This window comes from Polypterus senegalus, chromosome 17 (assembly GCF_016835505.1).
Source record: "Polypterus senegalus isolate Bchr_013 chromosome 17, ASM1683550v1, whole genome shotgun sequence".
Classification (NCBI taxonomy): Eukaryota; Metazoa; Chordata; class Cladistia; order Polypteriformes; family Polypteridae; genus Polypterus; species Polypterus senegalus.
This window is the reverse complement of record NC_053170.1, coordinates 92,092,116-92,118,486: the sequence shown is the minus strand read 5'-3', so window position 1 is coordinate 92,118,486 and position 26,371 is coordinate 92,092,116. Positions and strand designations below refer to the sequence as shown.

Sequence of the window (26,371 nt, the reverse complement as noted above, 5' to 3'; positions counted from 1 at the left end):
TTATGAGCTCTAAATCAGAAAATTGGCCTCCTAAACCATCAACCAAGACCTTTAATGGTCCATCCCTTCGAGCTCCATGTTAATTAGTGAGTGACCCTTGCTTTGTAAAGTTTCCCGGTTGTGTTTTAAAGAACTGGATCTTATTTATGTCTACTTTTAAACTTCATCTACTTCATGCTGGCTTTTGGGATCAAGAACACTCTCTCATATTTGATATTTTATGTCTGAATTTTCCAACTAACCTTCCAAGTCTAAAACAAAACATACTGTCCCTCAAATTGCACTCCTGAGCTGAGCTTTAAAAGAGGTTGCATGGTGGGGTTTAAGTTCCAAAGAGCGCCTAGCGTCTAACTGGTCAGCCTCTGTAACAATGTCGCCCTCTAGTGGCTCATTGCCAATTCAGTCTTCCTCCATTGATTCATTTCGGCTGCCAGTTCTCCAACTGTGATAGTATAAAAACACTTGTATAGGACTTTCGAATGGAACACTCTATGTTAAGGCACCATATTAAACAAAAGCGGTCCTATACAGGCTAAGGCTTTGGACTGTTAAATCAAGATTTTTTTTTTAGTTTAGAAATAAAAATAATTGAGCCTTACCCATAAAGAACTTTGGAATAATTTATGCAATGTAAAGGCACAACATAAAGTAAACTTTGTCATAGATAATGTGATCCATCAGTACTTCAGGTGATGAGTCAATACTCACAAGTGAATCACTGTGTAACGCCAAGCAAGTCACTTCACATCTTCCGTTAGAAATACAGAGATTACTGTGCTGTTCCTGTCAATCACTTTGGGGCGATGCGCACATTACAAAGGCACTATATTAAAGCACATTTGTTATAGTTACAGGAATGTCTTAGGAATTGATCTGGAAATCACAAAAAACTGTTCTGCCCTCATAATGTGCCTGACTGAAATGAAGATCACTGCTGACTCTCTGGGTGGGCCTGGGTGAGTCGCATTACCTGCCAGTGCTCCACCTGAAGAAATATGGAGGCAGGTGTACTTTGTAAATTAATTTCATGCTCACCATGTCATGTCACCTGGCACTTCTGACTTTATACAAATGGCAATAATGTAAGCATAGTGACTTGAATAATGTTGAAGGTGAAAAGACGCTATATATATACAGTATATATATAATGAAACTGTCAGCCTAAATGTCAGTAAAAAAAACACAAGAAACTAGGCAGGAGCCAACCCTGGACAGCAGGCCAATCCATTGCAGTGCACACATCCAGACCCAGACCCGCATTTGGAATAACCAATTAGCCTAAATTAAACACGTTTTGCAATTTGGCATGAAAACCCATTTGGGCACTGGGAGAACATGCTGAGTCTAAACAGACGGTGACCAGGCTGGCATTCTCAGTAAACACTGGTAAGAAGAATGCTGGACTTAATTGCCAGTTTCAACCATTTTGTTAACCTTAAATGAAAATTCACAAACGGGATCTCTGAAGAGGTTTTTCAAACCCCACTGTCCACTTGATTTGGACCATTGATCTGGACTCTCCATGGCAGATGGGCTCCTATTTTCTCACTGTCTTTTGTTTTATACACAGTACAGCAATTAATTCATAAAGGTTTCTAACATAGTCATGACATCTCAGTATAGCTTCTTGTATTCGGTATGTCAGTTTGAGTTTTAAAAATAGCCATTGACCTGGACACTATGGATGGCTTCCTACTTCCTCAATGTCTTGTGTTTTAACACTACACAATAGTAAATCAACAAAACCTTCTACAACTTTAATGACATTTCAGTATAGCTCCTTCCATTTTATGTATCATTATGCCTGTATATCAGCCAAAATAACCACTGATGTGGACTGTCCAAGATGGATGGCCTCCTGCATCCTCAGTCTCTTATGTTTAATACACTGTACACTAGTGAACTCATTATAAAAGTCTACCACCATTGTGACATCTTAATATAGCTCCTTGCATTGTGCATATGAGGAAGCCTATGTGTCAGTTAAAATAGCCATTGACCTGGGCCGTCTGTGACAAACGCCAACCTACTTTACTGCATAGTCACAAAGCCCTCTCCCACTGCTATGGCATTGTATTATACGTAGCTCTTTGCATTCTGCATATCAGTGAATCCATATTTCAGTTTAAGTAGCCATTGATCTCGACATGATTGGTGATCTCCTTCTTTCTCACTCTATTTTTTTTATACATTATGTAACAATGATTTCATAAACATTTCTACCACAGCTACGACAGCTTAACATCCATCCATTCATCAATTATCCAATCCGCTATATCCTAACTACAGGGTCACGGGGGTCTGCTGAAGCCAATCCCAGCCAACACAGGGCACAAGGCAGGGCGCCAACCCACAGCAGGGCACACACACACACACACACACACACCCACACACTAGGGACAATCTCTATATATTCTGTTTATCCGTGTGTGATTTAAAGTATCTATTGATCTGTACTATCCATGACAGACAGCCTCCTCTTTTTTTTCTATCTTTCTAGAGTTTTGTGTTTTACATTCTGTATGGCAGAAAATTAATAAAAATCGCTACCACTATCCTGATATCTCAGTATAGCTCCTTGCACTCTATGTATCCATTCATCATTGGTAACTGGAGTATTGGACCAAAATTAAAGTTTAAATTAATTTGTAACTGTTAACACACATTTCCCAAATTTTGAACGCTGGGGTCCACTCCTCAGCCTCAGATAAACTAGCCATTGACTTGGACGCCCCAGCTTCAGAAAGCAATGCCTGCTCCGACTCCTACCAAATAAGTGGAACTCTTCAAAACAGTTGGAGGTGGAAATGTCGAAGAAATGAATATCCCGGCTTGTCGTTGCCACTGCAATTTTGTGAACGTTGGCCATGTAGACAGCATCGGTGGTCCACGTTTTAAACCTTCTTCTGCCTGTTTGTGAATCAGCGGCCTTGGAGCAAACCTGCCATAAAAGATGGAAGAGAATTTAAGAAGAGCAACACAGAATGAAATAATAAAAAAAAAAAATCAAAAATGAGAAGCTGCTTACATCACACGACTTCTGAATTTGTAGGTTGCTGTCCCAAATGGTGAGGGTGCCTTCTTTACTGACACTCACGAACCGAAGTGGAGAAGGAGAGGGAACTGCGAGCATCCGTGTTGTCACTTCTTGCTACAAAGTGGAGAGAAATAATTATGTGACGCATGTAGCATCTATTTATTGTGGGCAAAAGAGGGCACTCTTGAGCCTTTTCTCAAAAACATTGGGATTTTTGGAAAACAGCAAGAAGGAAGGATAAGTATATGAAGTACATACAATACAAAATAAGCAAAGGGGAATAACTAAACAGGCAGAGTGCTATCTAGCTGTACAGATTGCTGTTCTCTTACCCAACTCCTTATACTAAAGCACTCACACTATTACTTTTTTCTTCAGATTCTGCCCCATCTACCTAAACGGAATGCCAGTCCATCATAGGATACATCAAGGCACAAACTCCTCTTGTTATCTGTAAGTTCTCCATTTTTTGTTTTGTATTTATTGTACTGATTAGTTTTCATATTTCACATGATACAGTAAACCAGGAGTGTCAAATTGAAGGGGCCATTTTAAAACATGTTACATATGGACTGTGATGAACCCCTTTAGTGTGCATTTCATAGGTAGATTGCATCCATGTATAAGTTATGTATAAGCTGTTTGAAAAGTCTACAGGAATGCTTAAGGATAAACAACAGAATGAAATTCTGTCAGACGGGCACCACAATGAATCTACCGTTTTCTCCACACCTGGCTGATGGTACTGTTTTAGGGCGAACCTCAACTCTAGTGGTGGGCAAAGTTGCTTAGGCCAGTGTTTTCAGGACCTGGGGAAATTTGTAGCGCTACCACATAAACAAAAGTAATGTGTTTTTCTATTGTCAGTCGGGTTTTGTGTAGATAGTCTTACAGACTGGGATTGACAGCGGTGCCCCGGAAGGTGGGACATCGGGTTCCCCTTTTTGTTTTCTTGGAGCAATTTGCATAAAGTGTGCCATTTTCAAAGGAGAGAGAACAGACAAGAAAAAGATGGGGACAATCGAATGAAGCAGATCAGCATCTGCCTGGGCCATGAGAAGAGGCCGTGGAGCTTCTAAAGACCCGACTGCCAGGTGGAAGTCGGTGATTCTAGTTTGATGTGTGAATTGGGCATTCCGCTATTTCACCAGAGACTCAGGTGAGTTTCACGAAGACTTTATTGTTCTTTATCATGGCACAGACTGGCTGTATAGCTTTTTACAGTTAAGACTTTCACTGCTTGGGGTCGGCATCCAGTTATACTCTTCGTTTCACCTGCTGCCAACAGGGGCTGGACCTTTGGACTTCCAAGTGGGCTTCGGAAGGGGAACCGTGGAGGAGGGATATTCTTGCTGTATATATATTTTTTTGTATCGGCACGTATAAGGGTTATTTTTGGGCTGGGGGGTGTTGGATGAAAGGGATTGTTATTTTTCTTTTCTGTGATATATTTCTCAGTATTTATGGGTATTGACCACTAGCTGTTTTTTTTCTCTCTCGTAGTGTAAATGCTCAGTCATCAGGTTTGAACTGAACATTTTAAAAAGGTGCGTACGAGGGTGCATTATTGGCCTAGCCTTTTTATCGTCTGCCTTAAAATAGGACAGGTTAGCAGTAATGATCGACCCGTTTTGGCGTGGTGGCCAGATTTGTTACAAACTGACAGATTACATTAGAAGATAATTTGGTTGCACAGAAAATAGCAGCCTGGAGAGGACACTTTGGGTTAAAAGTTGAAAAATGGCTGCAGATGGATGGCAGATCTTTAGTACCCTGGCTGCTGTCACTCCACTCACTTGTTTAAAGCTGCACAGGTGTCAGGGCAGGGCACCTTCCACAGTTTACCCAACTGCTTCCACTGCCCTACACGATTCTTTTGTCCTTTTTGGCAGCTTGAGTATTCTATGTGGGTAGAAACTGCATTAGTATTTCCACTGGGGTTAAGTGTGACTGCTACACTGCAAAAAAAATGAAATCTAAGCAAGTGAAAAGTATTTATATCATGTCATTACATGTTTTCCTTATTTTAGGAATTAGTGAATTATCAAAAATTTCAATTTATAATTATTTAGCTTGCTTTAAGAAACTTTGTCAAGTACATTTTGCTTACTCTATTGGCAGATTTTTATTTTGCTAGATAAAAGCAAAATAACTCCCATTTAAAGTTTTTTTGTCTACTTTTCTTGTGTGCATTTTTTTTTTTGCAGTGTAATCTATAATGTGACCATCTCTGAATGGCTTAAAATGTCACCAGCACATTTACAACCGATTGTGACACACAGATATACTTTGCTTTCGTTAAAGATTCTTGAATTGTGCCCAGGCTGCCATTCTCAGTCTGCTTTATGCCCTAATGTAATTCTCTTTCTCAGTACTGATTTCCTGTGCTGTGGCTGCCTGTAGCATTCATAACCTGCTGCAGTGTCCAAGAACAACGCTGGTAAAGTGGCGGTACTTGTATGTTGATATTTTACAGCCAGCATTGGGTATACAAAGTGTTATTTTTGGCTCTCAGTAAAATTATATTTGATGCCCCCGCTGTAAACTAATGATGGCACTGATTGAATTTCCTCTTGGCAAGAAGCGTCACACACACATCTTTGGGATGTGGCATGAAAGTAAACTTCTCAGAGTGAACAAACATGTGCACAGGGAAAATGGAAATGTAGCAGCAAGCAAGCCAGACACTGAATGTAGTGCCCTGCAACTGTGAGACAGTAATAGTAACCTCTAATACCTCCATATCACCTTACAAAATAAACTTAAAAATAAAGATTTACTTTTTTACCTTCATGTTTGACAAATCTTGTATTGCTATTGGCTTTGCACAGGCCATTGTGCTGTGTGAAGGGTCCTATATAAAGTAAGCATTGCCTCGGTGATTCATTTGGGGCAGAGCACTGGCTACTGCCACTGCTTCCTAAATGCAGAGTTCTGGGCCCAAATCCTATGCCTAGTCACAGTCTCTGTGAAGTCTGCATGTTCTCTCTTGGGTTCTCTCAGAGTACTCCAGTTTTACTCCCCATTACCCTCTAAACTGTAATAGTGTCTATGAGTTAGCCTTCTGATAAACAGGCATTCTGCCCAGGATTGATTCTTGCCTTGTGCCAGATGCTGCCCTGATGAGCCTCAAGTTCGATTATATTAAGTTACACTAGGATCTATTTTGTTATATATTTTACACAATATGCCTGTAGAGGGTGCCACTCCATCATTGGACACATTTGTACACACAACTTTATTTAGACTCAGCCATTAGCTTAACAGCAGGCATTTTGACAGTAACAGAAGAGTGATGCCCGAATATACTGTATATTTAATTAATTATATTTTAAAACATTTCATAAAAATATAATTTAATTTAATTCATAAAGCACATTTTCCTGCTGATCAATCTCACTTCATGTCCATTTTCAGAGCCACAATGTAGTCCACAGTTTTGGGCGCAGCTGCCTTCCCTGGCAGCACTGGTTACAAGGCAGAAACTAACCCTGGACCTGATCCCAGTCTGTCTCACAGCACACACACAGCCACAGTCAATCAAAATGGGGGCAATTTAAACATTAGAAACTAACTTATCAGGCATTCATTTGGATGTGGGAGGAAAAACCCACCTTGGCAAAGTGAGAACATGCAGGTTTCTCACAGGTAGTGTTTGAGCCGGGATATAAACCCAGATCTCTGGATGCAGCAGTGTTAAGATCTGCTCACCCCATCTGACATGCTAAATAAACATATACTGCATGACATTCACTAAAACAGGCAGAAATGGTGAAGTGCATGTGAACTGCAAACCTCTATACTGAGATGCCAAGGATGACAGTCACTGTAGGCCCTGCTAAATAGAGCAGGAGTTTTTAGTTGAGCCAGTTGGTAACTAAAAAGATGCCAGCCACATTCCTAAAAGGCCTAATGACCAATAACCATCTGGTACCTTGTTGTGCAGGCAGTGTTTAATCAGCGGCTGTGATGTAAAAGTGGTGTCCCGTCCATTATTCACATAGTCTTTCTCCTTGTACCGCATCAGCATGTAAGTGCAGAACTCATCCCAGTCCACATAGCCATCACATGAAGTATCCACCTGGAAATTAAAGGAATTGTCACAGCCAGATGAGCTATTTTGATCATTTTGAATATCTAAGGCATGTGCACCACACTGGGTGAAGGATGAAGAAAAGGGAAGCTGAGAGACAGGCCCGTCAAACCACTCACTGATACCTCCTCATCTCAGGTTTGCCCACCTTGTTAAAAAGCAGCTCCATCTGGTCAGCCCACTTTTCTGAGCCCACCAGGCTGGTGAGGGTTTCCTGGAACTCTGCCAGCGTCATGCAGCCAGGCTGGCGTGGTGGTCCTGCTTTTCTGCCATTTGTTCTTCCCCCATTCTCCTCCATGCCTTTGTCCCCCAAAGGTACATAACTGGAGAAGACCTCTTCAAGTTGACGCAGATGGCTGAGCTGCAGCTCTTCCTCCAGACGGACATTCTGCTCCTGGTCAAACCTGCAGGAAGTGAAGTCAGACCCTGAAATGTTTCTCTTTCATAATACTGGACAGGGTGACATTGTGGTTAAGTACTAGTGCCCTATAGGTCCAAGAACCTCAGTTTAACCATCTTTGGGATTTGCATGTTTTATTGTGTCTTTGTGATGTTCCCAAACAAAATAACAAAAAGGGCAATAGTCCTGCAAAAGACCTACAGACCAGGGGCCTCATGTATAACGGCGTGCGTAGAACTCACACTATAGCATGGCGTAAGCACAAAAGTGGGAATGTGCGTACGCACAGAAAAATCCAGATGCATAAATCTGTGCGTACACAAACTTCCATTTCGAAAGCTCAAGTTCACAAAGTCGCACAGTGCCCGAAATAAAAAAGTTGTCAGATATCAAATTCACCCTGAAAAGCCCACCATCTGAGTTTCATATGAAAGCTTATTAGGGTACAGAGAAAAAAAATAGGCACACAGTGGGGAAAAAAGCACGAAATATCAACTTCAATCTCGTAATTTTTATTTTAATCACATAGTTTATTTTGTCATTAAAAGTAGAACATCATAAAGTTCATCTTAAAATCGTTTAATTTACTAGTTTCTCAAATTCCATTGTAACTAAAGTAGCACGTTAAATGCTTTGTTTTGTATTTGATCTTCTATGTGCTCTATGTGTGTGAATCACTATGTGCTTCTCTTCCTCCGACAGGACACAGAATCCATTACATTCGTAATATTACAGCTCTCTGAATAATTAAACTACTGAGATGTATACGTGATATAATTTTGATGATGATTGGAGTTAAAGCATGTTATTAAACATGGGAACATGGTGGCACAGTGATTGTGCGCAACCTTCGATTAAATAATTTATTGTAACAGTACTGTCTCTTTCAAACGTACTAACCCCCAATTCCTGTCCTTCCTTTTCTTTCTCCAAATACCCAATCGCCACACAATCAGCTCTGTAATAGACGTTAAGCCATCTGTAAGCTTATAACGGCAATTCTTCAAAACTTTTAAGGAACATTGAAATATCTTCGTAGTACATGTTTAATTATTCTATCCTTCACGCCAGTCCCAATGAAGCATACAGTGCGAGGCAGGAACAATCCATGAACCAAGCACCAGATCCTTGCTAGCGCAGCGACACCGTGTCTTTTAATTATTAACAATATAGATTATTTAAATGATGTTAAAGTTTTATCTGTATAATATAATAAACATATTTTGCTGTATTTCATCTTTAAAATGACATCTTCATCATATGTAAATACGCGCTTTATAAAGTGGCTCAGGTTATGCAATATTATAACTGTAGTGCAGGTTTACAGTGAGGTGATTGCACTTATAACTACAGACAGTTCTACAAGGAGCACTTGATGGACTGATTGATTGCGTTTAGAGCTCTTGGGACGTAGCAGATGAAACTCTTTCTGAACCCCGAGGTCTGTACAGGAAAGGTTTTGAAGCATTTGCCTTGTGAGAAGCAGTTCAAATAGAAAGCATGGCTGAGGCAGCGTGTGCTTGATGCTGTATACCGATAATTCTCTTTCCGACCAGCTGCTCCGAGTGGTGCAGTGAGAGTAATATGGAAAAAAATGATCTGCTGTGGCAACCTGTAACAGGAGCAGCTGAAAGAAGAAAAAGAAGGTGCAGTGAGAGTAACAACGCTAAAGCAGCTATGGTATTTGGAATAGTTTGACCATTCTGTGGACCATTATATTGTTACAGGTTAATTACAATCAGATGCATTAAACTAATAAACAATATGTGGTTAATTTCAGTGTATTTATAAAGCCGCATCAGGGATGTGGATCTGAAAAAGAAAGGGCAACCACACAGGAACAGTAGCACTGCTTTGATGCTGGGTGTCACCATTCTGCAAAACCGACTGGAGAACTTGCGTACGCCAGGGTATGAGGTACCATGGAAATATGTGTAGCTTTACGCCAAGTTTAGGTTTTATACATCGCGATTTGAACGCGGAAACGTTCTTATGCAACATTTTTGTGTGTACGCACTGTTTATATATGACTCCCCAGGCCAGGACCTTCACTGACCTACCTAGAGACAGACCTCACCCAGGCAGCCTGGCCACAAACTAAACAGGCAGGCTTCGGCCTGCACAAGCCCAAAATGGGGACTGACTTTTAAAGTTTAAAAACACCTTTAATGTCCCAAAATACACATAAATGCCCTTCAAGGGGTAGGAAACTTCAAAACCTCTGGTAATCCAGATATTTGGGTGTATTTCCTATCCATACAAGGTATATGATGTAAAAATGGACTGCAGAATGATGTGTTTTACTGCCATGTTATGCAAATGATCTCCCCCTTTCTAAGTTCAAGCACTTGTTAGTATCTGTAGTAGTGAACTCAGGCTACTCACCTGGCAGCTCTCTCTTGGATCTATAGAATAAAGGATGCCCATAGCAACCATTGTAATGGTGGTCTCAGCTGTTATCCATCCAACTTCTTATCCCGCTTATCCAACTGTTTGCAAATATTAAATAAGTAGTAGACCCTCCTCAGTATAATTTAGCATATTGTTAAAATGTTTATAGCAAACTCAACTTAGTTGTCATAATCAGTTTTTTCCCAGTTTTCCATGTTATGTGCGATTCTATGTATGGTCGGGACCTCAGCCTCCTTGCACCTCCACTGTAGGCATTCATTTCACGTTACTCCCCATCCAGTGCTTTGTAGGCTCTGCTTTATTTATGGTGCATTTTAGGTCTTTTAGATTGCTCTTTATTATCATCTGTTTCTTTGAACTGTCAACTTGAGGCCCGTGAATCCTGTTGCAGCCTTTGTAGGTTCCCCATATGCATGCCATTCAGGGGTCCTAGTTATTAGTCACCTAGCCATGAAATATTCACATTGTCCTTTCCTTGGTCTGACACCTTGTACTCTTTAATCCCATAAACAAGCTTTATTTTATGTATTGCCTTTCTAAAGTGTGGACCATCCCAAAATGCATTACAGATACAGCGCTTTTTCTATTTATTATAATGAATCTGGTTGAAGCCTTTATCTTTAGCAACTTACAAAATTAGCATACAGGATAATTGTTTCCTTTAGTTTGTTTGTAGTTGAGTTACATGTCCTGCTCAGGGTGGGCAGTGGAGACTTGAAGGTCCAAAGCCTTAGTCAGTGTACCACAGAGCTAGACTACAGATACTCACTTCTATAGTTTATAGCAGTGGCAGGTAAAGCAACTTGCTCAGGTTATAACAGACAGAGGCAGAGTTTGAACCAGCAACACTTTGTCTTCAAGACAAACAAAACTCCATGACCTCCACCAGAGGAAGGCAAACCCCATCACAATATACTTAAATGAACTTGGTTAGAGCAAATGGGAAAAAAAAAACAAATGTCAGGACAGTTTAAGATTCCTGCATATTGTGATAATTTGAAAACAAGGCACTCCCTCAGTTTAAGAACATAACATTATCAAACTCAAGTTAACAGGGCACATTTGGAATGCTGAATAACTTTAGGATTTAGGATGAACATCCACATAGACACAGGGAGGACTTGAAATCTCCAGACAGAGCGATCGATCCCAGAATGTTGGATCCGTTAGGCAGCAGTGCTAACCACTGTGTCCCTCACAGATCAGGAAAGTACAAAAAAACTACACACATCTACTTAATTAGCAGACACTTTTATCCAAAGCGACTTACAAAAACAATCAGCATTATCGAATAAGCATCAGTCTGGGTTCACTGTTTGGGAGCAAATGAAATAGTGGAATAGAGCAGCTGTTAAAGTGACAGAAGCAGTCAGTGGTGAGAGAGAAATAAAATAATGCTGGTGCCCACCAGAGTGAAGACGGCAAACTCAAAAGACGGTGCTTACCATAACACAGAGACTGGTGTCTCCTCTTTGTACACTTCCCACAACCTTAAATATTTCTGGCTTGCCATAGCAGATATGCAGAACAAAAACTAAAGAGTAAAAGTCCAAATCTTTCCAGTCTTTCCTTTTCCTGATAATTGTCAGTTTGTCCAATAAGGCCACCGTCCTATTCACGTCAGCCTTGCAGTGCTCAAGAACAATGCTGAAATCAGGTGTTGAGGACATCACCTGACTTGTGCTTGTGCTCTGTGAAGAGCATCATCTCATCTCGACAAAATCATCAAATTCTTCTGAAAGTGAAAATCAACCCTCCTGGGTGTGTAACTTTGACTTCTTCATACATGGACAATAAGACCAATCACCCTAAGGCTACAATTTATGCTTTTGTTGTTATTTTTTTCTCCATTTATTTAAATGAGCTGCGCTCAAAGCAAATTGAAGTTAATCTCTACAGATCATTCTGGAACAAAAATAATCAGTATACTTTAAACAGATTACTACCAGCTAAAAATGATGTCCAGCCACTTTTTATTCCATCCTTGACGTTGACCTACCAAGTGTAGTGTTATGCGTTTTAGGACTTCAGTTCTATTCGTGTGGGGCTGAGTAGGGGAGTATGTTAGCTGAATAATTGTGCTGTTCAATGATGCACAGAGGACAATCACAAGCAGATTTATAATTAGCTAGGGAGAAACTGCAGCAGCAGTGGGATGGCTCAGTGGATAGCACTGCCATTTTAAAACAATTTCATGGTTCAATTTCAGGGGATTCTGTGTAGAATTTGCATGTTCTCCTCCATCCATCCATCTCCTCAGAATGATTAGCCTCATTGCAATAAAATAAGATGAACAGGTCTTCAGCTGTCAATAAAGAGGCTATATAAAACAATGCTAGGGTTTTAGGTGTGGCTGTGTCATCAAAAATCACCAGTAGTTCAGTTTTTAACTGCATCAGTAGGCCAACAGCTTATGGTAGTCTCTGGTTGCTGGCACAGGCTCCAGCTTCCCTTGTCACTCTTTTCTGGATAATTGGGATTAGAAGATGGATGATAAAAGCACATACTGTACATGTCCACTACTGCAATTATGGGTAACAGGCTGAAACTATTATTACAATTAGGTTAAGATGAATGTTAAATTAGTTTTTATCTGTCTGTTTTTATATCCTATTTATCTAGTTCAAGGCCAGAGTTTTATTTTTTAGGAGGTAGAAACTGACTTTCATGCCAAAATCCAAACAACATCTGCCCATAGCCCCCTCTATCTTTCAGCTGCTGCTCAATTTTAGCACTGCCTTAAACGTTTATAGAGTCAATATTGTCACATTTACAGAGTTTGAGCATCCCCAAGCTGCATGCACTTATTTCTTAAAATAAAGAACAAGTGTCATCACATACTTTGGCATTAGGTTTTATGCTCACCCAGTCATTTATCCACACTCAAATTTCTGTTCTACTGGCAAAAAGTTAACTTCAATTATCTAAAAGATGTGGCGCTAGAACTGGGCTATTTGGGTCCACTTACTGCACAAGAAAAGACAGCCACACACTTCATAAAAACAGCTTTCAATCCGTGAATGACAATGCTGTTTGCTTTCATTATGACCTGACAGCTTTACGTTGTCATAGCGGCCTGTAAGGTTGGCAGTGTCACCCACTCTTGCATGCATGGAAACCAAATAAAACATTCCTAGTATCGGTCCCACTTCACCGCACCAAAGTTCTAACCCAAGTTAAAATGTCACTTTGGGCAAGTTAGAAAATGTAAGCATGGTGTACCTCCCACGTGCATTGGGGGTCATTAAAACAGTGGTACCCCTTTTTGATCTTGTGCAGGCGCAGTAAAGCTTGATTGATCTCTTTGAGTTTGTTCATCTTTACCAGCCACTTTGGCTTTTGATTTTACATGCCAAGCGCCGTTACGCCCGTTGGTACTATGCACACGTACAGTATAGCGACTTGCTCTGCCTTTTGCTGCCAGTCAGTGCTGTCGTTAAGTCTCTGCTCTGTGGTGACCAGTGAGTTAGATCAAGTGGTATTCGTGCTTTTGTGGGGTCTCAGTTTTTATGAGCTGGTAGTAAATTCCGCTAAAGGCGTGTTGAACATTTCCACTTTCAGTAAACGTTTGCTTTTATCTTTGCCCGGTTTAGTGCACATTGATTTCATCCACATAGAGGCATATAAGGCGAGTGTAGTAAAAATAATAACTTATTTATTGATACCAAAGAACACTATACAAAAATATTTCTAAGACAAACCATTATTACCTGTTATATTTGGCTGATGCCTTCATCCAAGGCACAAAAATACATTTGGTTACATTTTTTTTTTCAAAATGGAGCTCAGGCAGGTGAAGTTACTTGCTTGTGTGTCAGTAGTGGGATGTGAACCCACAGCCTCAGGGTCTAAAACTCAAAGCCTTACTTACTACACCACACTGCCTACATTAAAAAAAAAAACTGATACAGTGCTTAAAAAAAGTTTTCACCACCTTGAAAGTTTTCCCCTTTTATTGATATGCAGTACATCATTAAATCTCAGTGAATTTCATTTGGCTGTTTTTGACGCTGATCAACACAAAAAGAGGCTTTAATGTGTGGCGGACGGCCGGGACGCCCCTTCAACATGGGATCCGGGGGGAGCAGCCATGGGATGCACACTACGCCCCCCGGAAACACTTGGTGGCAGCCCCCCTGGGTTGCATCGGGGCCAGTGACATGCAACACCGGAGCTCATCCTGGTTGGGCTCTGTGGTCACCACTAGGGGAGCTGCAAGGCGTCCTGAGCCCGTATGGGCGGCAACGCAGCCACAGCCGGAAGTGCAGTCTGATTGAGGTTAATTACCACCTGAAGCACTTCCGGGAGGAGTATAAAGGGAGCCTGCAGCCACTACTCAGGGCGAGGGGAGGAGGACAAAGCTGCCCTGGGAGGAGTGGAGGAAGAGAAGAGTGTGATTTACTTTTGTGTGTTTTGGGACTGTGACAGGGCCAATGGGACACAGGGAAGACGTGTCCCACAGCTGAAGAAAAAATAAAACTTTTTATTTATTTTGCCCGTGCCTCTGATGTCAGTCTGTGTCGGGTCGGCGCCTATAAAGTGCCTTTATCACAAATGTCATAGCGAAAACGGATCTCTACAAAGTGGTCTGAGTTAATTACAAATATAAAACACACAATAATTAATCTCCTAAGTATTTACCCCCTTTATTCTGACAACCCTGAATCATCACTGGTAAATACCCCATTGGTTTTTGGAAGACCCAACACTAGTTCAGTGGAGGTCACTTGTCTGGGGTTTCATTTGATCTCTGTCTAAATGTACCTGAAGGTGGAAGGGCCAACTTGCGTGATTCAGTATGGTGGGCTAACCTACACAATGAAGACAGAAGAACAGAGCAAACAACTCCATGAAAAGCACAAGTCAGGGAATGGAGACATGAAAAGCTCCAAGTCACTGGATATCCAGTTAAATCGGTCGATAAGAAAATGGAAAGAGTATGGTAGAGCAGTAAATGGGCTAGAGCAGACCATCCACAAAAAACCTGGAGAAGACAAGTGTGGGGGGCCACCACAAGACTTCTGAGAACTCTGAAGGAGTTAAAGGTTACAGCATTTGAGATTGGAGGGACAGACCCAGTCTGCTCTCCTAGTGCTTCATATCTCACAAGATTCTGGCAAAGAGAAAGCCACTGTTACAAAAAAATAAATAAATGACATCTCAGTTAGAGTTTGCCAGAAGTCACATTGGAGGCTCTGAAGTCAGCTGGAAGAAGGTGCTTGGGTCTGGTAGGACTGAAATGTAGCTTTTTGGCCATCAGACTAAACACCATTTTACACTGCACATTAACAGAAATACATCATCCACACCGTGACGCATGGTGGTGATGGTTCTCTGCAGCAAGCTCTGGAAGGCCTGTGAGGTGAAAATGAATGTAGCAAAATACAGGGAAACCCTGGAGAAAAAACAGAAGGTAACCTGCGCTTTTGGAGAAAATCAAGCTTAGGCACAAGGCCAAAACTACACAGGAATGGCTTCAGGACAACAATGTGGCTATCCTGGAGTGGCCGAGTCAGAGTCCAGAGATCAATCCAGTTGAGAATTTCTGACTGAACCTGACAAAGGCTGTTCACTCCCAATCAGCATGTAACGTGGCTGAACTTGAGCAGTTTTACTAATAAGAAGAAGTGGGGGTCAGGGGCACAGGGTTGAATGGCAGACTGCAGATGTACAAAACTGATAAAGAGACAGACCTGAACACACAGGTTTTTACTAAATACTGACTTGAAGGGGGTGCATGTGTATAAGATCAATCGGTGCGTGTTTTAATTTTGTATTTTATTTAGACCACTTTGCAGTCATCTGTTTTCAGTTTAACATTTCTAACCTTCATCTTCTGATTAATGACTTCCATCCTGTAGAGTTAAATGGCTCTCTACACGCATACAATACACAGCTGACCCTCTGCAAACAACAAGAACTGCCAGCACTGCACAGCCACAGCAGATTCTGGGGCCATTTTACTCAGAAATGTTGTTTGCCACTTCCTCCTTACTCTCCATTTACTCTTTCCCTGGCATCTTGTAGATACTTACTTTGCTCGTACCTCTTTAATTCTGAGTGCTCTGTGGTTTATTCCTAAACTAACATCCCACACAAGTGGCCAATCAGGGAATGTCCAGAATTTGGTATTGGTCCTGCGGTTGCTAACCAACTTCACCAGTAAACATCCCCACGAGTCACCGAACCCGACTCTGTATCAACAGGTGTGCCTTTGCCTGCCACACACTAGACGCACCCTCCTATCTGACAGGTACGCACGCACTCTGTTTGTTGTCTGTTACTTGGAGATTATTTTTCAGCGCTTTGTGTTTTAGGACGCTGGATTATGTGACTATTCATTTGAGTTCCATGTGGCAATATATTTGGTAACAGGATATTTACTTATCAAGTGAGCATTCATCTTAAATTGTATGCAGACAGTTCCAGGGACACCTTTCAAATGAAGAGAAGGCATATGCAAACCATTTAATGTTTCACGTGTTGGCTGTTTCATAGACATGGCAGGGGGCCAGCAGTGCTGGGGCCTTTCAGCCGCCCTCATCCATTGATTTCTCTCCTTTTATGCTCTTAACAGCACGTATTGTATAATTTTTTTCTCTACACAAGGCACCAGTTGCTTCCATTAAAAGTACTGCACGACCAGGTAGCAGGTAGGTGTCTAACATTAGAACATCAGAATCATTTTGGCAGGAACAGACCCTTCAGTCCAACAAGCTCTTCAATCCTAAGTTTGAAGGACCCTACGGCCTTTCTATCTACAACACTACTTCATACATTATTCCATTTTTCTATGTAAAACTGAATTGGCAGACGTACTGTACACACTGAGTTGCCATTTTCTTAGGTCCACCTATCTAGTAGTGTGTTGTGTCTCCTTTGGTCTTCAGAACAACACAAATTCTTCTGGCTCTGGACTCTCCGTGTGGTTGATGTGTTGTTCATGAATGTCATTCCCTGCTATAACCAAAGCTGAAAAATAACTGTGATACTGTGATTTAAGGGCCTAAAATACTTAGGTTTAGCACACATACTGTACACACATTTCTGGAGGACTTGCTAAAAACTGAAGATTTTTTTCCTGACAATGTGAAGATTGTGAAATGAAAAGGCTTTTAGTAATTAGAGCAGGTGCGCCGTTGAGAAACGTCATGCAGTAGCAGATAATGAAATAGTGTGCTCTTTTGGTAGAACACAAAAATAGCTCATTAGATGAGCTAAATTGGTAGGATAGACTCTTTTCAATACATCCTATTGGTCAGTGGAAAGTGTGGGTATAAAAGCTTGTCTGACATCCTCAAGGCCAAAAGTCCCATTGGCACAGATGTAACATCGGCACTGAATCAAGGAAAACGTCTCCATGCTCCAGCAAAAGACGGAAAATGCAATCATCAAAGACACCACCAAAGAAAAGTAAGACAATGTATTGTTCCAGTGACTTATCTTTAGCTGTATATATGTATGTATAAAAATGATTATACTGCAGCATATATTAAGAGTGAAAGCTGCATTTTAAAGCAAGTATTCCCAAAGCCCATTTCTATGCATCCAGTTTTTACTGTCATATTGTACATTCAGAAAATCTTCAGACCCTCTTCACTTTTTTCACATTTTGTGATGCTGCAGCCTAGTGCTGAAATCATTTAAATTCATTTTTCCATCATCAAGCAACATCCAATACTACAGAATGACAAAACGAAAGCAGGGCTTTAGAAATGTTTGCAAATTTACTAATAATAAAAATATGAAATATCTCATTGACACAAGTTTATAGACTCTTTGCTTTGACATTTGAAATCTATCTTAATCTATTGATCATCGCTGAGATGTCGGGAGTCCACTTGTGGTCAACTCAATTGATTGGACACCATTAGGTAAAATATACACCTTTCTATGTAGGATCCTACAGTTGAGCACAAATTGGGTCATGAGATTGAAAGAGTTTCCTGCAGAGCTTAGAGACAGGAGTGTGTCAAGGCACAGATCTACGGAAGACTACAACACGTTTCTGCAGCATTGAAGGGTTCCCAAAAGCACAGTGGCCTATATACAGTAATTCCTAAGTAGAAGAAGTTTGGATCAACCACTGGCCTTCCTAGAGCTGGCAGACCAGTCAAACTGTGCAATCATTAGTGAAGGGCCTTGGTGAGAGCAGTGACCGAGAACCCAGTGGTCACTTTGGCTGAGCTCCAGAGAACATTTGTGGAGATGGGACAACCATCACAGCAACAATCCTACAGTCTGGGTTTTATGAAGTGTGGCCAGACAGAGGCCTCGCCTCAGTATAAGACACATGGAAGCTTGCTAGAAGAAAACCAAGAAACCAAGATTAGCGTCATATCTGGAGGAAATCAGGCACTGCTCATCACATGTGCAACACCACTCCAATGGTGAAGGCACCATCAAGGACTGGGAGACTAGTCAGGGTTGAAGCAATGCTGAACAGAGCAAAGTACAGAGATATCCTGAATGAAAATCTGCTCCAGAGCACCCAGGTGGGCCAAAGGTTCACCTACCAATGCCACACAACTCAAACACAACACAGGAGTGACAAGGGGACATTTCTGTGAATGTCCTCGAGTGACCAAACCAGAGCACAGACTTGAACCGAACTGAACATCACTGGAGAGACCTGACAATAGCTGTCCACTGATGGTCTCCATCCAGCCTGAAAGGGCTTAACAGAATCGGCAGAAATCCCCAAATCCAGGTTTGTGAAGTTTTTCACTTCACACCCCGGAAAGCTCCAGAGGCTTCAACTAAGAACTGAGTAAAAGGTGTGCATACTTGTGTCAAAGGGATATTTCATTTTTAGTTTTTTTTTTGTTTTTGATACATTTGCACATATCTCTAAAGTCCTGTTTTCACTTTGTCATTCTGGGGTATTGAGTGTTGCTTGATGGAGGAAAAATGAATGGAAATGATTTTAGCATCATAAGGCTGCAACATTCCAAAATGTGAAAAAGTGGAAGGGTCTGAAGACTTTCTGAAGGCACAGTATACAGCAAGAGGATAAAATACAGTAAGCCAGCTAAGGACAGCCGAGTGTCTCGACAGGTTAATGACTCACTCAGGGTCACACAGAGCATCAGTGCTAGACCTAAACCAGCCCCCTTGATCTCCTATAATGTGACTCTCCGTTAAACTACATTCACATCTACATTTCTGTCACTTTTTTACATTTGCATGTTGTGTGACTCACTCTGGCTCACAATGTGCTAGGAATTTAATCCACCATCTTAGCTAGTTTACCTTTATTGTCCACAACTGGACACTTTCACTATGATATAGTGTCTTTTCAATGTAAGTGCCATAGCAAAGTGCTTGACAATTCTGTGATGTGAGCCCTGGCAGGGAGCAAGCCACTGATAAAGGTTCAAACGGCAGTCTAGTGATTTTATACAATAGCTTGCCATATCAAATGCTTCATCATGGCACTGTACTGGCACATTTGTACCTATTGAACATGTCTGCTGCTTTTGTACACTCGCAGTTTAAATGACTCTCTTAAGGTCACAAAACAAGCCAGTGTTAAGGATTTAACCAACAGTCTTGTGATCTGATATAGCGCCTTTTTACTCTCTCAAAGTAGCTTCCTAAGTCACATACATTCCTAAAACATGCAGAAGACTTGACTTGCTCAGATTAACATGGGGTGTCCGCCTTACTGGCCCCAACATCTTAACCCCAAGATGGTCGCACCTGCCACTTCAGCTTACCTGAGAATTTTCTCATCACTGCTGAAGCTCTCATGTCTGGTGCCTCTTTTCTGTTCCCCCTGAAATAGAAAACCGGTATCATTCATACCTCTGATATGTAAAGGCTTACTGTAACATCTTCATTTCAATTAAACTCTCTTTTTAGGGTTTATGATAACCCAATACATATTTCTTAAAGACATGTCATCTTAAGTGCTTAACATTTTTAAAAGGGAAAAAAAGAATTGCACCTTATTTCCAGTGCAACACTGTGACGCTGAAGGTGTCAGTATATGTTCTCCCTCTGCTTGAACATTGATTGTGTGTTCCTCACTCCAGTCTCCCGAATACGCCCAGGTTTGGTTGATTTCCTAGCTGTTTCCTGCCTTGTACTTTGTGCTGTTGAGATTGGCTCTGGTCTACAACTCTGCCTTGGATTAAGCAGGTTTGAGGATGACTGATGCATGTAGTGATGGTGTGGGGCTTCTTGCACGCCAACCCCGACACAACCAATTGATAAGCCAATGCCTCGGCTTAAAAGAAATTGGCTCTTCATTCTTTAAACTGCACCACAGTACAATCTAACATACTCAGACTTCTTCCTTCTCCTCCATGAGTCCAGCTGAGCCTTAATCCTTCCTACACTCCCGACCTAAGGCTCCTCCAACTGAGAAGGAGAGAATTGTTTTAAAGCTGGATCTAGGAGAACTTCAAACACATCAGAGGTGTGGTTCATAGGCACTCCCAAGTCATATGGATGAGAGCAGAGAACAAATGTTCTCTAAGGTGGCTCTGGTGGTCCGTTATTACTTGGCAGACACCTTTCTCAAAGGAAATGTACAATATTTAAGAGTTACAATTATTTTCATTTTCTTCTGTTTTTACCATTTCCCAGACAGCTAAAGGAACTCGCTTATAGTCACACAATGTCAGTATCGGGATTTACATCTGCAGCCTCAGGGTCTGAAACCCAAAGCCTTAACCACTACACCAAACTGCAAGCTTCATAAATATCCTTCAATCTTCTTATATAATACGCTACTGTGGCTGTCCGTTTGTCTGTCCATGATTTTAAATCACCCGTGACTCGTAAACCGTTGAAATTATTGGCCTGAAATTTGGTACACATATACCTGTAGTACGTGACGTTTATTAACCCGCTTTTGGGGTGATGATTGACCTTCAAAGTTATTCCTCTTTTTATTTTATTGTCGAATCAACTCTCTGCAGCGGCCACCAAGACAGCCGTGCGGCGCATGAGTATGGGCACCGTTCTCATCCCTACCAACTTCGCCATTACTTCCCCTACCTCTTCATATCTTAAATCATCCTTGAGGCAGAGTTAAGTGCCAGCTTAAGTGAGAAATTAAGGAAAATGTACAAAGTAATTGCAACACAAACACTGACTTAATCGGTTTTAATGCAAAAAGATGCAGATGAAAGAAGAGAAGAAGCGGGCCGCTATTGGAGAAAGAAGAGCTGCTCAGGAAGGAGCAAGTGCATCAATCTCTGAGCAAACGAGTCTGAAAACTAGGAATGCTCAAGTCAAGTGTAGTCACTGCACGTTATAATGCAGTGCGCCGTTACTGTAGATTATAATAGTTTTGTAAATATAAAATAAGGAGACCGGGGTTCATATCCCCCCATGCTTCTTCTGTGGAGTTTGAATGTCCCCCGTGTCAATGTGCCCCACTTTACTCCCATTGTCTAAAGACTTGCGACTTAGATTAATTGGAATTTTTAACTGGCCCCTGGTGTGTGTGTGCCCACGTGTTCACCCTGCCCAGGTGTTATTCATACCTTGCGCCCAACGATCGCTGTGACAGGCTTCAGCTATGCTGCCTAAGGGGGTTAAGAAAAAGAATGGACCGACCAGCAGGTTCATGATTGTAAAAGGACGCTTGTGGCATACAGTAACACCTACTAGGTTCAGGCTCTGTTAGCATCCTGCTGGGTATCCTGTTTTGTCCACAATATATGGACTTCGTCAAACCCCAAAGTGCCAGTTTCATATGCACAGAATTAAATGGTTCTTTGTCAAGCAATGGCTCTACAAGGGACGACCCATACCAGTCTAATGCCCTTTAAGGAAGCAGTATTTTTAAAAGTGTGAGTCCCCGTTTTAAAGGTTGAAATGTCAGATGCCATACTACTTTAATAAATGGGGCGGACTGTCTGCCTGGAGGAGAGCGACGAGACACATGTCACCGACACTTTATCAAGATGTGGATGTTGTGAATTAGTTTAAGAACGCGCAAGGCGGACACAGAGATGTGCTGCTTAGACGTCTGCTGTACTGTACTTGGTGTGTGTAGAATTTGCCATTTCCCGTATCCGCGTGGTCCTTCCGTCTCTCCATCTGGTTTGATGGTTTTTAAGGGGTGGGGAGCTGAGCGGCGTATAACTAAGTGGGAGTGCGTGTGTAGAGCGAAACTGCCAGTGCTGACACTTACAAGTGTGTGCAAATCGGAACACTGTTTCTATATATGCTATCAAATCATTACAATCAATAAACACTTAAGTTTTTTATACCGTTCTGCTCCTTTGAATCCAGCGATCGCATGTTATAAACTAACCTTTAAAATCTATAGGTTTTCTAAAAGTCTGCGCCCCACGACGATGGCTTAAACTACGTCGAAATTCGAGGCTTTCCACTTTGATTACAACACACCAGAACCTTGCACTCCGATTCACGCCGAGACTGCAACACCTTTGAACTCCTTAATTGAATAAAATTTGCCGGGACCACACTGTGGGCTGCACCCTCCGCATTGCCCACTTTGAGGCGACCACTAACCTCTTTCTTCAGAAACTCGCGCACTTCCGCCAAGGTGGACTCCCACAGAAGGCGCCTCTGGAGAGCCTGGCTCCTCTTCTGTAGCACTTGCGGCAGGGGCATCGATAAATGTTCAGGCACTGGCGCTGCAGATTGAAAACGCGCTTTTTAAACTAAACGCCTGTCAATTGCAGTTACTATAGGTGTACTTTTTTCCCCTTACTGGCGAAAGCCGCGATGCCCAGGGAAAGAATGAGCGCAGCCGCCTCCTTTCTCCCAGCTCGTGACGGCCACACCGGCAAGTTCGCAGCCAAGCGGAGATCCCGGCGCAGTAGTGGCGGCGGCGGCGGGGTGGAGCTGCGGTTCGCCCAACATTGACAAGAGACGCCGAAGGCAGAGTAGTCAAATAAAAGAGAACTGGGGTCTTGGATGTGCTTCTTGAAGATCACCTTCAAAATTAAAACAGATGGCATTCACCTGACCAAAGGTGCCTCAGGACGATCGGATGCCCATTTCTGTCTGACTTCACTCGCGCTTTTTATTTCTGGATCCCTGTTACGTGCGTAAACCTGGCATCAACTTGGCAAAAAACTCAGCTACCCATTTGGAGCATGCCCACATGGCTACCCTCCCCGTTCTCTAAATAATTGCGAACTTCATGCACTTAGAAATCAATAAACAAATAATTTGAGTAAATAGAAGTCAGTGTCATAAAAACATGGATAAACGGCATTGTTCGTATCTCCGAGAGAGAGTGTGCAGTGTGTTCTTCTCACTGGAGTTTTCTCCTCGGGGAACCCCTTTGTTTTCTTTGTGTACCCCTTAAGACGTGCGCATTGATTGGTTCTCACAAACTGGCAGCGCGTGGGCGACTATGGGCGTGGCAAACGATCAGATGGTGCTGCCGTGATTGACTTATGAAACCCTAAACTAAAGTAAGTGCATTCATAATAGTTTATATATAGTGACCCAAAAGCCGAGAGGAGAGTGACACGGTGGCGCAGCGGTTAGCCCTGTCGCCCCACATCTGCAGGGACCTAAACTGTAAAATCATCGCCTCTAAAAGTGTTAAGAAAACGTCAAAAGCGTATATATTGGAAAGTCTAAGTTTATATTTCACGGTGCCATTCATGCGGATTACCAATGTTTTCTTTTCCCACCAACCCGCAGTGCTAAAATATTCCATAGATTCACCCGGTACAACGAGTTTTTTTTTTTTTTTTTTTGCAGTGGGTGTGCAAGAATTGATTTTGGACCCGTAGCGATGTGCCTCAGTCAGCGGGGTACTTGAAGCCAGCCCCCATTCGAAAAAAAAAAGAGATGGACGTCCAAGTTACAGCGCCGCGATGGGTTTGGGGTTTGGGTGTCCACAGTGGTGTTCCTTGAAGACAGACCGAGGGACAGCTAGGGCATGCGTCAGCATACAATGTACCCTCTCAGTCCCCAAATCAATGCTTGACCCCCCAGGAGATTACACCCAGACTTCTAACAGAGTAAAAAACAATTAGCGGGTGCGCGGAAGAGCAGTTGATTTGTTTCAAAGGACAGGCAAGCAGCACACCAAACCGAGGTGGGCTCCAGTTAATCACAGGGAACACACCGGGACAGTTTAGAAACGCCAATCATCCTGACATATACGTGTCTGGGACAGGCGAGGTACCAGAAAGAAAGAAAGAAAGAAATGGGGGCAAACTCGACACCTTCAACGGGCGGGAGTGGCATTGAAACCGAGGGCGAATCAGAAAGTTGACGTCTGCATATTACTGCTGTATTTCACGTTTACTGGTCTGTATTTCAAAATCTCTTAGTCTTAAAAGTAGAAATGCCAAAGCAGATCTTCAGAGCGATGCCATAGGGGAACCATGCTTGGTTTCTAAAAGAACATTCAAAAGAAGTTGAAGTTTAAAGAACTTTTACTTATTTCGAACCGTAACAATGTCTGTAAAGAGCCACGAAGAGTCCTAATGGCATCCTGATGTTTAAAGAATTCCTGCTGCATATCAGGCGCAGTGCAGGTTATCTTCACCTCAGAGTACTTTGGATTTGTTGTATTTACTTAGTGATTGCAACTTATTACAAGCAATATTATTGACAAAATTCAACGACACTCTTAAAAAAATAAAGGTACCAGCGGTGTTCTTCAGAGATATGCCATTTAAGGAAACATTTTTGGTTTTCAAAATACGCATCCACACGAAGGTTCCAGAAAGATACTCTATACAGTAAGTAACCGTGAATAGATGGGGAATACCAGTGGCTTCTGATTTTAAAAGGACTCCCGCTGCATACACTCCAGGTTTCTTAATTTGTCAGACCAGAGGGCTACCATCCTTTAAACATTTTACTTTCTTTTTCTGCATAGTAGGAAGTTTTTCAAAGCACAAAGAACCAATTGCATATGCAAAGAACCCTCAGAATGAAATGGTGGTGCTTTGTCAAGCAATAGAGGAACCACAAAACCCTGAAGTGCCATTAAAGAACCAGGACTAAGAGTGCACTTGTATATTTAAGAAACATGAATTTATAACTGACATGTAAATGTACTAATGTGAAATAATTAAAAACAACAACAGTGAAACAATAACTTCTTGGCTGTATTGTGACGCCTGGTTCCATGTGATTAAATTAAGTTGTCTTAAGTTAAAACAAGCATGTAGATCTAATATATTCATCCCTTGTTTTTACACTCAAAAGCTATGTCTTTGGACTTGATTAACTTTGTCAAGTTTTCCCAAAAATAAAAGCCATATTGGGCCATCTCTCCATGAAGCTAACTATGTGACCGTTATAGTGCCTTTCATATCCCTAGCTAGCTGTCTGATATGGTGTGTTTTATGTCCAGCCATCCTTTATCCAACCCGCTATATCCTAACTACAGGGTCACGGGGGTCTGCTGGAGCCAATCCCAGCCAACGCTGGGCGCAAGGTGGGAAGCAAACCCTGGGCAGGGCGCCAGCCCACCGCAGGGCAAACACACACCAAGTACACACTAGGGACAATTCAGCATCGCCGATGCACCTAACCTGCATGTCTTTGGACTGTGGGAGGAAACCCACGCAGACACGGGGAGAACATGCAAACTTATATATAAAGTAATTAGGTGTCATATATAGTGCCTTTTGTATATCTATTTAACACGCTAGCTATCTAACCTTTATAGAACCTTCATATCTCAAGCCAGCTATCCTATATAGTGCCTTTCATATATCTCTTAAATCATCTCTAGCAAGATAGCTAGCTGTCGCTTTTTCATATCTCTCTCTATCAAGCTAAATATCTGACATATATAGCATACTAGATGAAATACCCGGCGTTGCCCTGAAGGAAAATAAACTTTTTTTTAATTGTTTGAGAAAAGTATAATATACTTTAAAAATAAAAATAAATTAACATTTTTTTAATTGTTTGAGAAAAGTATAATTAAATAAAAAACTTTAAAAATAAATTAACAAACAATGAAGACTCACTAATGTGCTTGTCTTGCGGTCTTGTATGTATGTTATCATCCAGTTGACGCTCGGGACCGGCCAACTCTATTTTATAATTTTAAAAGCCACAGGGGCGCCGTTGCGCTCAAACATGAAGAATGCTGGCAGTCACCTCCAGTTCGCCCTCTGGTGGTCGCTCCGAGTGTCAACTGGATGATAACATGCATACAAGACCGCTAGATCACCCCCCACCCTACCCAGAAGGGGGTGAGTTAGGGTTGATTTCACCCCACAGTATTTTTAGTTGACCAATGAGGAACATGTGTACCAAGTTTCATGAAAATCACTCCAGCCATTCGGAAGTGATGCTGGAACATAAATACACACACATACATATTACATGCATACATGCACACATTGACTTTATATACGGTATATAAAAAAAACAATATATATATACTCAGCAAAAAAAGAAATGTCCCTTTTTCAGGACTGTGTATTTCAACAATAATGTTTTAAAAATCCAA

The 26,371-nt window shown here is 41.7% G+C and overlaps 1 protein-coding gene across 2 annotated transcripts in view; it reads right to left on the bottom strand.

Moving 5' to 3' along the window:
* The window catches only part of LOC120517406 (WD repeat-containing protein on Y chromosome), a 96,965-nt gene that overhangs the window by 49,621 nt on the left and 20,973 nt on the right, over positions 1-26,371 (bottom strand). Inside the window, exons 1-7 of one of the 2 annotated variants that reach the window (XM_039739721.1) lie at positions 22,640-23,111; positions 22,438-22,562; positions 19,662-19,720; positions 7,279-7,534; positions 6,972-7,118; positions 3,029-3,151; positions 2,770-2,941 (exon numbers count right to left, since the gene is read on the bottom strand). In XM_039739721.1, coding sequence (XP_039595655.1) covers positions 2,770-2,941; positions 3,029-3,151; positions 6,972-7,118; positions 7,279-7,534; positions 19,662-19,720; positions 22,438-22,562; positions 22,640-22,889 — 1,132 coding nt within the window. In that variant the 5' untranslated portion in view covers positions 22,890-23,111. Of the gene's footprint in view, positions 1-2,769; positions 2,942-3,028; positions 3,152-6,971; positions 7,119-7,278; positions 7,535-19,661; positions 19,721-22,437; positions 22,563-22,639; positions 23,112-26,371 lie in introns of those variants that run through there. The other variant, XM_039739722.1, reaches the window with a different exon arrangement.